The sequence below is a fragment of the Ricinus communis genome, chromosome 6 (genome assembly GCF_019578655.1).
Source record: "Ricinus communis isolate WT05 ecotype wild-type chromosome 6, ASM1957865v1, whole genome shotgun sequence".
Lineage (NCBI taxonomy): Eukaryota > Viridiplantae > Streptophyta > Magnoliopsida > Malpighiales > Euphorbiaceae > Ricinus > Ricinus communis.
The window spans coordinates 21,406,064-21,418,552 of NC_063261.1; the positions used below are offsets into that span (position 1 = coordinate 21,406,064).

The following is a 12,489-nucleotide window of genomic DNA, read 5'->3' on the forward strand; positions in this document are numbered from 1 at the left end:
ACAGAAGAACCTGGAAAATGGACCACTCCAAATACAACCTGACGATGACGACATTTTAATTTATTTTTCTTGCAAGTTCTTTTAACGCAACAGTCCCTTTTGCATAAAGCCCTGGAAAAGGCCCCTTTCCAAGAAGGAAGTGCTTTACATCATCAAATGGTAAAGTTCAATCTCTTATGTGGGCACCTGCACACATCCATGCAAAAAGTTTTTAAAATTGGAGACCTTACAAGATTCAATCCAACGGTTTGAATTGAGCAAGAACCCTCCCCCCACTCCTCAATCCCACATTTCCTGTCAGGAACTTTGTGCTCCACCTGCAAAAAAGACAAAGACATATCATCATATCCTCGTATAAATAACTAAATGGGAAATCCCCGAAAAGACCAAGCTCTTTTGTCTTCATTGCCACCGAAATATAAATGTACAGGGAGGGTATCATGGTCTTTTGGAAGCAGTTCATGTGATCCTGCATTGCTTAATTTATGTTTTGTTCTCTTGTTGGATGAGTGGAGAGAATTGAAAGATAGTCGTTAGAGGCGCGGTTGAAGCAATAAAAGAACAGATTATATAACTCATGAATATGTATTCAATGTATGAATTAAAATACGAGATAATAATAAATACTGGCACACTTGATCTATTTTTCATATTTATCTTACTATTTTTAAAAATAATATATTTTTTATTTTTTTCTAATAAAGACATTATATTTAAATTTTTTCTTTTAAATGAAATCTCGACAGCTACTGAATAGCCTACGTTCTATTATTTCGTAAAAAAAAACTAACATTTTATATTACATAGTGAAATTAAAATCTAATATTTGTATATTATAAAATATTTTAATTTTTAATAGAAATTGTATGTCAATTTTTTAGATAAAGTTGGTACGGTTAACCTAAAATATGATTAACTGAATAACTGCTCTTTGAATCAGGTAAGAATATGAGGGTAAAAACTAAAAGTATTATTTTAAAAAAGTAGTGATAAAAGTGCATAATAAAATAAACTGAAGGGAGGGTTCTTTATAGTTATCCATTGAAATCAGAGATTTATGAATGAATGAATATGAAAAAAAAAAAAAACTAGCCGTTAGACTCTGTGCAAGTTATTGCCTTGTACTGACATCTTTGTCTCCAATTTTCTCTCTCCCAATACCAAAGATTCTTTCTTTTATCTCTTCATCTCCCCATGGTTCACCCTACAAAACCTAACCCACTAGTGATCTTAGCTCCTGTTTCATTGTTTTGTTTCTTCTTCTTTTTCTTTTTTCTTCTTGTTTAACCATTTCTTGATGATGTTTGGCAATTCTTGCAAACACCCTTTTCAAAGTCTTGCATGTTGGTGTTGTATTTCTAATAAAAAGAAAGAGAAATGGAAGTTTGAGCTACCCTTTTTTCTCTGTACTCATATTTTCTTGTTTCTTCAGCTTCTCATTTTTGTAATTCAACCTGTTTCAAGCCAAGTTTGGGATGGTGTTGTTGTAACTCAAGCTGATTTTCAAGCATTGCAAGCTTTCAAAGCAGAGTTAGTCGACACAAAAGGGTTCTTAAAGAGCTGGAATGATAGTGGTTATGGCGCTTGTTCTGGTGGCTGGGTTGGAATCAAATGTGCTCAAGGTCAGGTTATTGTAATTCAGCTTCCATGGAAAGGATTAGGAGGCAAAATTACTGATAAAATTGGTCAGCTTCAAGGTCTTAGAAAGCTTAGCCTTCATGACAATATCATTGGCGGTTCAATCCCTAAAACTTTAGGGATTCTTCCTAATCTTAGAGGCGTTCAATTATTCAATAATCGATTTTCAGGTTCTATCCCTTCTTCTTTAGGTTCTTGTCTTTTGCTTCAAACTTTAGACCTTGGTAATAACTCTCTTACTGGAATTATTCCTGATAGCCTTGCAAATGCTACCAAGCTTTTTAGACTTAATGTAAGTTATAATTCATTGTCAGGTCCACTTCCTGTTAGGCTCTCTCCTTCTCTCATTTACTTAGATATTTCTAATAATGCCATTAATGGAAGCTTGCCTACTGGTCTTTCCAATTTATCTGCACTTGTTCTGTTGAATCTTGAGAACAACGATCTTGACAATCAAATCCCAGAAGTTCTTGGCGGATTGCATAACCTCTCTTCTCTTAATTTGAATAGAAACAAACTTAGTGGTCATATTCCTGGAACATTAGGAAATGTGTCTACACTTACCCAACTTGATTTATCGCAAAATGAGCTCAGTGGAGAAATTCCTGATTCTTTAGCCAATCTACACAGTCTTGTATCTTTCAATGTTTCTTACAATAACCTTTCTGGTCCTGTTCCTGTTCCACTTTCCCAAAAGTTCAATTCAAGCTCTTTCGCTGGTAATATTCAATTATGTGGGTTTAGTGGCGCAGCTCCATGTCCATCTCAAGAGCCTTCAGGTCCAGCTCCACCACCAGAGATGCCAAGAAAGCATCATCGAAAACTGAGTACTAAAGACATAATTCTTATTGCAGCTGGAGCACTTCTTATTGTGCTAATTATACTTTGCTTGATTCTGCTTTGTTGCTTGATAAGGAAAAAAGCTGGATCAAAATCCAAGAATGGCGAAGCTGCATCAAGGGCTGCTGCGGCAGCAGCAAGAGTCGTAAAAGGCGCTCCGCCTGTTGCTGGGGAAGTTGAATCTGGTGGAGAAGTTGGAGGGAAACTAGTCCATTTTGATGGGCCTTTAGCCTTTACAGCTGATGATCTTTTGTGTGCAACTGCTGAAATTATGGGAAAGAGTACTTATGGAACAGTGTATAAGGCCACATTAGAAGATGGGAATCAAGTTGCAGTGAAAAGATTAAGAGAAAAGATCACCAAAGGCCAAAGAGAATTTGAAAATGAGGTTAATGCGCTTGGTAAAATCAGGCACCCAAATCTTTTAGCTTTGAGAGCTTACTATTTAGGACCTAAAGGAGAGAAACTTCTTGTTTTTGACTACATGTCTAAAGGAAGTCTTGCAACTTTCCTCCATGGTAAGCAAGAAAATAGAAACTTCTTAACTTGGTTGATTCATTAAATATTTATTATCAGCTAGTGACATGATGTGCCTTATTGCAGCTAGAGGACCTGATACACCGGTTGATTGGCCAACGAGAATGAAGATAGCACAAGGCATGGCTCGGGGATTGTTCTATCTTCATAATCATGAGAATATCATACATGGAAACCTTACATCAAGCAACGTCTTACTTGATGAGAATGCAAATGCTAGAATTGCAGATTATGGGTTATCCAGGCTAATGACAGCTGCTGCCAATACTAATGTAATTGCAACTGCAGGTGCATTAGGCTATCGAGCACCAGAGCTTTCCAAGCTTAAGAAAGCAAACACGAAAACAGATGTTTACAGCCTTGGTGTGATCATATTGGAAATTCTTACAGGAAAATCTCCTGGTGAAGCAATGAATGGAGTTGATTTGCCTCAATGGGTTGCTTCTATTGTGAAAGAAGAATGGACTAATGAGGTTTTCGACTTGGAACTGATGAAGGATGCATCTACAATTGGTGATGAATTGCTTAACACATTGAAACTAGCTTTGCATTGTGTCGATCCTTCACCTTCAGCACGACCAGAAGTTCAACAAGTCCTTCAGCAATTAGAAGAGATTAGATCAGAAACTGCTGCCAGTTCCGGGCCTTCTGGAGATGATGGTGCAGGAGTTCCCTCAACAAGTGATTAAGGAAGCAATTTAATTAGTATTTTGTGGTGGCAGAGAGATTAGGCAATAGATTATTAGAGTAAGATTCTTTCATTCTTAAGTGTTGGTTTTTTTTCGAGTGTCAAATGTCATGATGTCTGTAAATACACCTTTGTTTCAATCTATTCAAGATTATTTTTGTTCTCAATCTAGTACATAGTTTGATTATTGCATTATTGCATTATAATGCATTTTTCATCTGATGCATCAGTAACTCACTACTACAGCTATAAGACTGAATTCCTGGCCTCTAGTCCTTTATCAAGACCCTTTTTTTCTCTCTGGCAAAAAAGGGTGATTTCAGCTTTTCACTTAACTAGATTGCAGGTGTCAATTTGAAATGAAACAATCATTCATGAAAAAAGCAACTCTACTTCCAAAAGCCAGAGTCATCTAAAGTTGCTCTTCACCTTACCTTGACATCAATCATAATACTCTCATTTCAGGACACTGTCATTAAAGAACCCAAGAAGTTGGATTGGAAAAGGAACTATCACAAAAAAATTTCACCCAACACCTGAGGTTTTAAAGTACAAAAGAAACACCAATCTTTAACCATAAATCATGAAGCTAGAGGATTGCAATTTACAGCATTGCTTTTTTTCTTCTCCTCATCAGCAAAAGACTTGGAATCAATTTCCTTTGGAAATTGGCTTATATAACTGACCTAAATAATAGTCACAGAGACGGTACTTTCTGATACAGTAACAATTTTCAGATATCTTTTTCAATGAAATCACATGGAATAGTCTGTAAATGAAATAAGATTTTTTTCTTCCAATAGCAGAGTCTCTTGTTCATTCTACCACTCCCATAACCCCAGAAGACTATTACTTAACATAGATCTATGTATTTTATAAAGCAAAATTTATGTATTAGTAATTGAAAACAAATTGTAGGACTGGAACATTCATACTGTTGTTATTGAGTCATTTGGTGTCATGGTTGGTTTCCCTACTGATGCTATGGGCTCAGTATCCAAGCTGAATGAATTTCCAGGTTATTTCAATGAATTATTAAAAAATCAGAAAGCAAATTGATAGCGAATGGGAAGACTTTCCTATCATTTTTACTAGAAAAAAAGACAACCAAAATTTCTGTCAAATGTCAATTATGGATTTCCGTTTCCTCTTTTGACATCATTCAGAGAATTATTGATAATTATTTTGTTGTGAAAGTGCATAATTTATCCTATCCAACCAGAAGCTCTAGTCCTGCAGGAAGCTATTCCTATGCTGGGCCTAGAAAATTCAATTGTATCAAATTGATTATAATCAATGGGAGTTTTTCTGCAATGAAGATAATATTAATAACAATAACAAAAAAAAAGAAAAAAGAATAGTATGATAAAAGAAGATGGCCTGAATTATCCTTTTTCCAAAATTAAGAGCTGGTGCTCAAATTTTATGAAGAAAGGATCTGATACCAATAATGAAAAGGTTCCTTAGATTTGAAGTTACAGAATGGGAGCATTCTTGGGAAAGTTGGTAAGATGCTGAAGGTAAAAAGGGAGGATATTGCCTCTGTCCTCTGTCCTTCGTAGTCCAACACCTATTGGAAAATGAAAGCTTGAATTTCCCCGCATCCCTCTGGATATGGCAACTATGCTTTACTTTGATGTTTCTTGCAAGAGTTATTTTTCTTTTTTCCTTGACGCTCTACCGCTGAATTATATATTTTCCTTTGTTCCGTCGAGAAAGTTAACTGACTAATTCACCAAAGTAAATTGATTTTCAACTCAACATATGAGTATCTGATTCAATTCACTTCTCTGAATCGGTCTAAGTACGGGCACTCATACTTTATGTGTCTATTGAATTATCTTTGACAAATTGGATAATGCATCTAAACTGTTTTTTATTTTTTAGTTTTTTTGGCATCAATTTGAATAAAATCCTAAATTAAAATAATTTTTTTTTATGAATTTTTTTTCTCGATTCAGCTTATGAATATTTTATTAATTTACTTATTTGAATCGGTTTAAATATGACACTTTGATGTGTTTAAATTAGTACTCGTAAGTGTACGAATTAATTGATAGTATGAACAAGTTCATCACGAGATTGATCTCACAAGAAATTGTAGATATTATAAAGACAAACTATCACACAAAATATTAAAAATAAATCTAAACACTCTAAGCCAATGCTTTGAGAATGATCTTAAGATTTATAAAATAAATTAAATAACTAGAATGATTAATGTAAATTATATGATAAAATAGCATTTAGTCTAACTTATACTTAGTAATTTCCTTATTTTTTTTAAGTCCAAATCTAATGAATGAGATAGTGATGTGCCTTTTTGCTAAATCACTCAAACTAATGATGCAACCTAGGTTTCTTATACCAACATAGATTAAAATAAAGATGATGTTTCTAATACTTTTAACCTAAAGATTTTCATAACAAATATTACTACTAAATTGATACGATGGTCAATCAATAATAATAGATGAAACTAATACATATATGAAGATAAAGAAATCTTTCATTCAACTCATAATATATAAGGTTCATACATAAGTAAAAAGCCAAACTAAACACTTATGGAACTTAGCCTGACATACTTAATCTAATGTTCGTTGTAATTAAATAGAAAGACATAAGATACAAAGGACATAAAATTAAAACTATCTCAGAATGCAAAGACCCTTCAAGGAATGAAGAAGATTGATCATCTCTCTTAATGTCTTCAAAAAGCTTCTTTAATTATTGAAAGAATAATACAACAAAACTAACTAGATGTAGAAAATGATGAACTGTAAGAATTCCTGTAGAGAGAATAGTAGAAGTCTGTTCTCACAGATAAAATAGTAGTAGAAACCTCATTTGTTTAATTAACCTCTACTTCTTATATAGATTTCATTTTTAGAATATTTCTCTCAGCACATAACTACTATAATTATCTTTTACTCTCCTAAATAAAATAAACAATTTAAAAAATAATTATCCGTTAATTATATCATAACTAATTAATTTTTTTTTTAGGCGTTGACAAATTCTGTTAGGCCGGCATTATTAATAACCCACATGTCTTATTTCCAAGCCTTTTACAGTTGCAGTCCATTTAAAGTTTCTCCTCTTTGACTATTATTTCTTGAATTTAGACTAGAAAACTAAAATGAGATAGAAATACATATTTTCACCATATTATATATAGAAATATATCATTAAAGCTTTAAAATACTCTTAAATATCTATATATAATTTGGAGGGATCACACTCATGCGAAATGCGAAGTAATGATAATCAAATTTGAGCGACGGTTTTTTTTTTTTTTTTTTACATTAGTCTTGAAAACTAAGTTGGTACTATTAATACTTTTTCTTGAATAATTCAATTTAAATTAAAATATATTAAAGTCTCTATTTTTTCATTTCTTAATTACTTTATTTATAAGATTAAAGCAATCAAAAAAATAATATTATTTTAGTATCCTATTTTGCAAAGTTGAGATATGATTTTTATTTTAAAATATCATCAAGATTGCATTCAAGATTAAATTATGAGTAAAATTCTTATCATACAATCATTTCAACCCTCAAAATCTTCTTTTCTAAAGTTATTAATATCAAAATAATAATCCATTTCCAGCCCTTGTTTCACTTTTGAAAAAATTTATATTATATTAAGAGATTGAATCCTAATTAACAGGATAAGAGAGTTACTTCCACTTTTTAATTGGACTAACTCTTGCACATTCCCTTTAAACCTATGATATGAAACTAGTCAATTGACTAAAATTATAGACATGATTGGTCCGACTAGCTGCTCTAATGTGGTTTTTACGCGTTATTAAGCAACTTTTCAAGAGTTAAAATATAGTAAAAAAGTATGTTATAATTTAAAAATTAACATTAATATGAATTATGGGTGAATTATAATTTGGGTAGCAAGGAGTCGTAGACAATATTATTTCATGGTTGAAAATAGAACCCTTTTATATTAAGAGTGGACTCTATGAGAGTGACCTTTGGATCCGATTGAAATGGGTGCCATTAACATGTATCAAATTTGGACCTTTCCATAACTACCTTATGAAAATGGAAAACTCAAGAAGGTGACTAACCATATTGGAATAATCAAGAAAATGGTAACGAATAAGTTCTTATAAAGACATTGCACCAGAAATCTTTGACAAACAACATTTCCGAACTTCAATCAAGTCTTTCTAATTGTTCTCTTTTATAGTCTATTTATGAAATTCAGGCGTATTATGTTCAAAATAATTGAATAATGTAATAAATGTTATAAAATAAAAAATAATAGTAGAGAAAAACAAAAAAGAAAGTAGAAAAAGAATAATTTTGGTATCGTTTAATTGATTATAATAATAGACGTCTAAAATTATCAAAATACTTTAGTATTATCATTAACATATCGGTGTTTTTATTATCTAAATATAAAACTTTTAAATATATTTTCATTCATTTAATTCGACGTAATACACTGAAAATGACTAAGTCATGCACTTACTTGTAACGACTCTGTATTGTACTTGATTGATTTTTTTTTTTTTAAAGAATTATTTTCTTAAGATATGTCAAAAAGTCAATAACAAACTAACCCACTTGAATATTAGTTGTTCTTTCGTTTTTGTTCACCTATCTAAGTGCTTGTATCTCAATTCCTTTTCTCTCTTTCACTCTTTATAGATGCTTCTATTCCAAGAGACTTTTAATTTTGCTTTGATTTTCTTAACTTGTGACATTTATTTGGGGATTGCTTTCAAGTGAACCCATTGAGTTATTTTTAGTTGTTTGAAATTAACCAAGTTGTTCTTTACTTAATTTTGATAATTTTATTTTTGAACTGGATTAATTTTAATAATTTAAAGTATCAATTTCTGCATGGGAATGAAATAATATTGTCTGTGCTTTTTGTTTCTTTTATCATTTCTTTTTGTTTGTGCAAGTGATTCACTTTGCAGTATTCAATTGCCAAAACAAAATTTGGATTTATAAACTATTTTAAATATATAGAACATGATTGTATATAATTAATTTTCATTAAAATATATGAAATAATGCCATTAATTAAATAAAGAATGCAAAGTACCACTGATACTATTATTCCCATTCATTAAAAAAAAAAAGGAGAAAATAATGGCTCCTCTTTATTATGTCCAATTTTATGTTTTGGGTATCAGTCCAGACATCATAAAGATGCCATGTTCGAAAGTTTGAATCCTCATTGCAATTAATTTAATTGTAGGTAATTATAATTAGGGATAAAAATGAAGAAAATAGTTTAAAGTTGTATACTTATGCACTTTAAATCATGTGATTTGCTTGACCTATTATGCTTTATGCATAATATTTTTTAAAACTTAGTGCCTTAACCAACTAATATCACTAATTTAAAATTTATTTTAAATTTTATACTTTAGTTTAACTCAACATATTTTGAAAGTAATATTCTTCAAATAAATTTAATAATTATACTAATGAAATTCCACGTTCTATAAATACTGCATCATAAAATTGATGATATTATTTATTTTGAATATAATGCTAGAAAAAGAAATAAAAGAATATATATATATATATATATATCAAGGAAAATAAAAATGTAAAAGCATGGAACTGTCAATTACTCTTTATATATTTTATTCTTTATAATTATATGATGACAGTATTTAAAAAGTTACAAGTATGTAACTTGAAAATGTACTGATCTATCTATAGAGAAAGAATGACAAACTGGTTTCCATGACACCCAGATTCTCATTTTCTTTTACATTTTTGAACAAAGTATACTTTAGCAACCATAAGTTCTTATATATTGCTTAAATTCTAGATAATTCTGATGGGCATTGCTGTTGCTTTCTGTCAAACCCAGTTTCCTAGCACCTTCATTTTTACTTTTTTTTTTTTTTCTTTCTTCAGTTTATTGAAAGTCCTAGCATACCTAACAAAGGAAGATTAATTGTCCTTCATTGGAATATTTACTTTCATACTAAGACTATGACAATGGTGAAAACATTGCTCATAGGATAGTTTAAAGAAACTGTTGTAAGAAAGCATAAATCCCCAGCCATTTAAAGTGGTAAAGCTAATGTGAACTCTTAAGGATACAAAAATACGAAAAGAAAGAAAAAGGGTCTGGTATAGATTAAATTATATAAATTCATAGCATTTACATATATTCCTATAATTTTTAAATTCATGAAATATCTTACATTTTGAAAATCCTGTGTATTTTGTGCATATACTGAAAAAAAAAATTATGTAACATTTTTGGAATTAGATCACATGAGATATTGTCTGTTCTGGCCCCCACTGGCCTCACAGTTTTATCCCTTTAGCAGGTTTGAGAATTTCCCAGGAAGTCATCCATCCTAAAATTTCAGAAAGCATATTTAACCAAAAGGGACAAGTAACCAAAATGCATATCATTTGATTAGTTCCAATTCTTTACATATATGGTATCTTCATTATCCGCCTTATTTCAATATGCAATTCGATTCATTCATGTACCATCGTACCTTAGAATGCTGCCAGAAGCTGCTCTTTATCTATGCATTCTATCCTTGCCCTGGTGTCCATTTTCTGCGCTCGTCGGATCATTTCTCTAAGCCAGACTGTCACAAATTATTTCTCTAATTAATAATTAAATGATATAAGTGAATTAGCTTCTTATAAATGGGAAAAATTCTAGCTAAATATTGAAGTAGAAAGTTGATATACACATCAATACAAAGTCCATTTCAAGTATCTCTCTAATGTATTGTCCACAAAATAATAAGTATCTCTAACCAACATGGTGTAAAGAAATTTGTGTTTAGGCCCAACAAATCCTTAGAACATAATGTGATCAATTAATTATTTACAACCTAATGAGGACTTGAGGAGGACCTTTTTTTTTTTATTTGCATATCTTTAAGTTTGATTTAAATCTTTAGGTTTGGTCCAAAATTAACCTAAGACTCAAGAATTCTCCACCAGCTGCATCATTATACCTTATTTAGTTTAAACTATTCAAGCAAAATGATTATTGTTGACTGAGATGAAACATGGAGCATGGCTTAGTTGCTTTTGAATGTGTCGGTTTGTGTTAAAATCAATAATAATTTGTCCCCAATATTTTAGGCCTTTTTACAAGGTTAAATAATGCAAATACTTTTCGGCATGCCCTGAAAATGAGGCGAGTTGCATATCCAATGATAGTGTGAAAAGGACAATATCCTTATAGCCCTGTTATACATGTTTCTTCAATGGATAGGAAATAATTAATTAGCCCTTTCTTTTTCTAAATTTAATATAATTTTTTTAATTTTCACAATATTATATATAAATTTTTAAATTTTATAATTCAATACATCTGTTAAAAATTCGATACCTGAAATTGATTATACCCATATAGGCTCTATGTTAAAACTTTCAATTTATCTAATTTTGAAGAATTATATTGCTTGACGCTTTCTACGGGTCAATTATGACTCGACTTTTGGTATATTGGTGTTTATTTTCTTAATAGTTTCCAAAATTTCAGTTGAAGAAATTATAAATTGTAAAAGTTGAACAATAAATAAAGGCCTAATTACACTTGATTAATTGTTCTTGCCTTTTTCTAATTTGTATAGTATTGTATTGAGGTGGCATCAAACTCAATTTTCAAGTATAATGTCCTGTATCATATAATTTACGTTATATTTGGTTGAAATTTATAAATTTTTTGACTTAATATTAAAATTTCAATCTAAAATGTCATGATGAAGATTAAACTCAATAACTTACATAATTAACTTATAGAATTTGTTGAATCCTTGTTTTAGTGCACGATTACTGAAACCTAACCATGAATGCTTTTTATCTAGATCTTACCCATTAATTATAATAATAAAGATCATTATATAAAAAAAAAAACCCTTAATAGTTGATTGATTGAATGTTATCCCTTTCTTTCTTTCTCCCTCTTTTTTAGAAAAATGACTTCCAGGGAAATGAAAGGCACAAAGTCCAGATTATGACCTTAATACATCTAACTAAAATTAACTTCTTATTGGGTGGAACTTGGTGATTAAGAATTACAAGTCTATTACTATACATGCACATGCATGTAATGCCTTTGTTTAAAAGAAATAACTGAAAGAGATGCATTTGTGTCTAGAAATGGAACTTTTAGATGACTTAGGGATGGCCTTTGGCAAGCTACACTATCCCAAGAACCCACATAACTATCTTTTCTGTTTAGACTTTGAAGTAAGTTTTGATGGAAAAGAATGTGTTTTGACTAATTTTATGGATGCTAGCTAGCCCTATATTATAAAATAAACAATTCAGTATATAAAAAGTTGATATAATTGGACTGCTGTTTTACTCACACCTTAGAATAATAACTATACTTTGTCAAATGTGTATATTAAGATAATTGCAAAATCCCCAAATGTCAATCTTTTAGGAACTATACCATTAATTTAATTAAAAAAATTCATATGACAAGAACCCATAAAACCATTTTGATTATTAATCACCAAAATAAAACATTATAGTGATGATAGTTTTGTTGAATTTAATCACCTAATGAAGACTTATGAAACAAGCATTCAGAGAAAATTATACTCTAATTTTCTTTCTTCAGTTTTTCATAGGTTAGTGGGTGCAACAAAGCTAACAACCTTGATGGTGTTAAGCTAAATTTAAGTGTCTTTTGGACCTTGTTATTTGACCACTTGGCTTCTCTCTGAACCTAATATGTCTAGCCAGCATAAAAAAACACTACCCTTCTCTCTCTTGCTAATTCTTGTTATAAATACAGCCTCC

The 12,489-nt window shown here is 30.7% G+C and overlaps 1 protein-coding gene across 1 annotated transcript; it reads left to right on the forward strand.

Annotated features, from left to right (window-relative positions):
• The first annotated feature begins 1,083 nt into the window (after positions 1-1,083).
• LOC8272102 (probable leucine-rich repeat receptor-like protein kinase IMK3) lies at positions 1,084-3,870 on the forward strand. The gene is made up of 2 exons (XM_015720221.3): positions 1,084-2,996; positions 3,082-3,870. Exons 1-2 carry the CDS (start codon positions 1,298-1,300, stop codon positions 3,702-3,704), a joined length of 2,322 nt encoding a protein of 773 aa, XP_015575707.3. The 5' UTR covers positions 1,084-1,297; the 3' UTR covers positions 3,705-3,870.
• Positions 3,871-12,489: the final 8,619 nt, after the last annotated feature.

Bases quoted from the DNA above. Each gene is read 5' to 3' on its own strand.
- LOC8272102 (XM_015720221.3), top strand. From the start codon at position 1,298: ATGATGTTTGGCAATTCTTGCAAACACCCTTTTCAAAGTCTTGCATGT. The intron at 2,997-3,081 runs GTAAGCAAGAAA...GCCTTATTGCAG, and splicing joins TCTTGCAACTTTCCTCCATG to CTAGAGGACCTGATACACCG.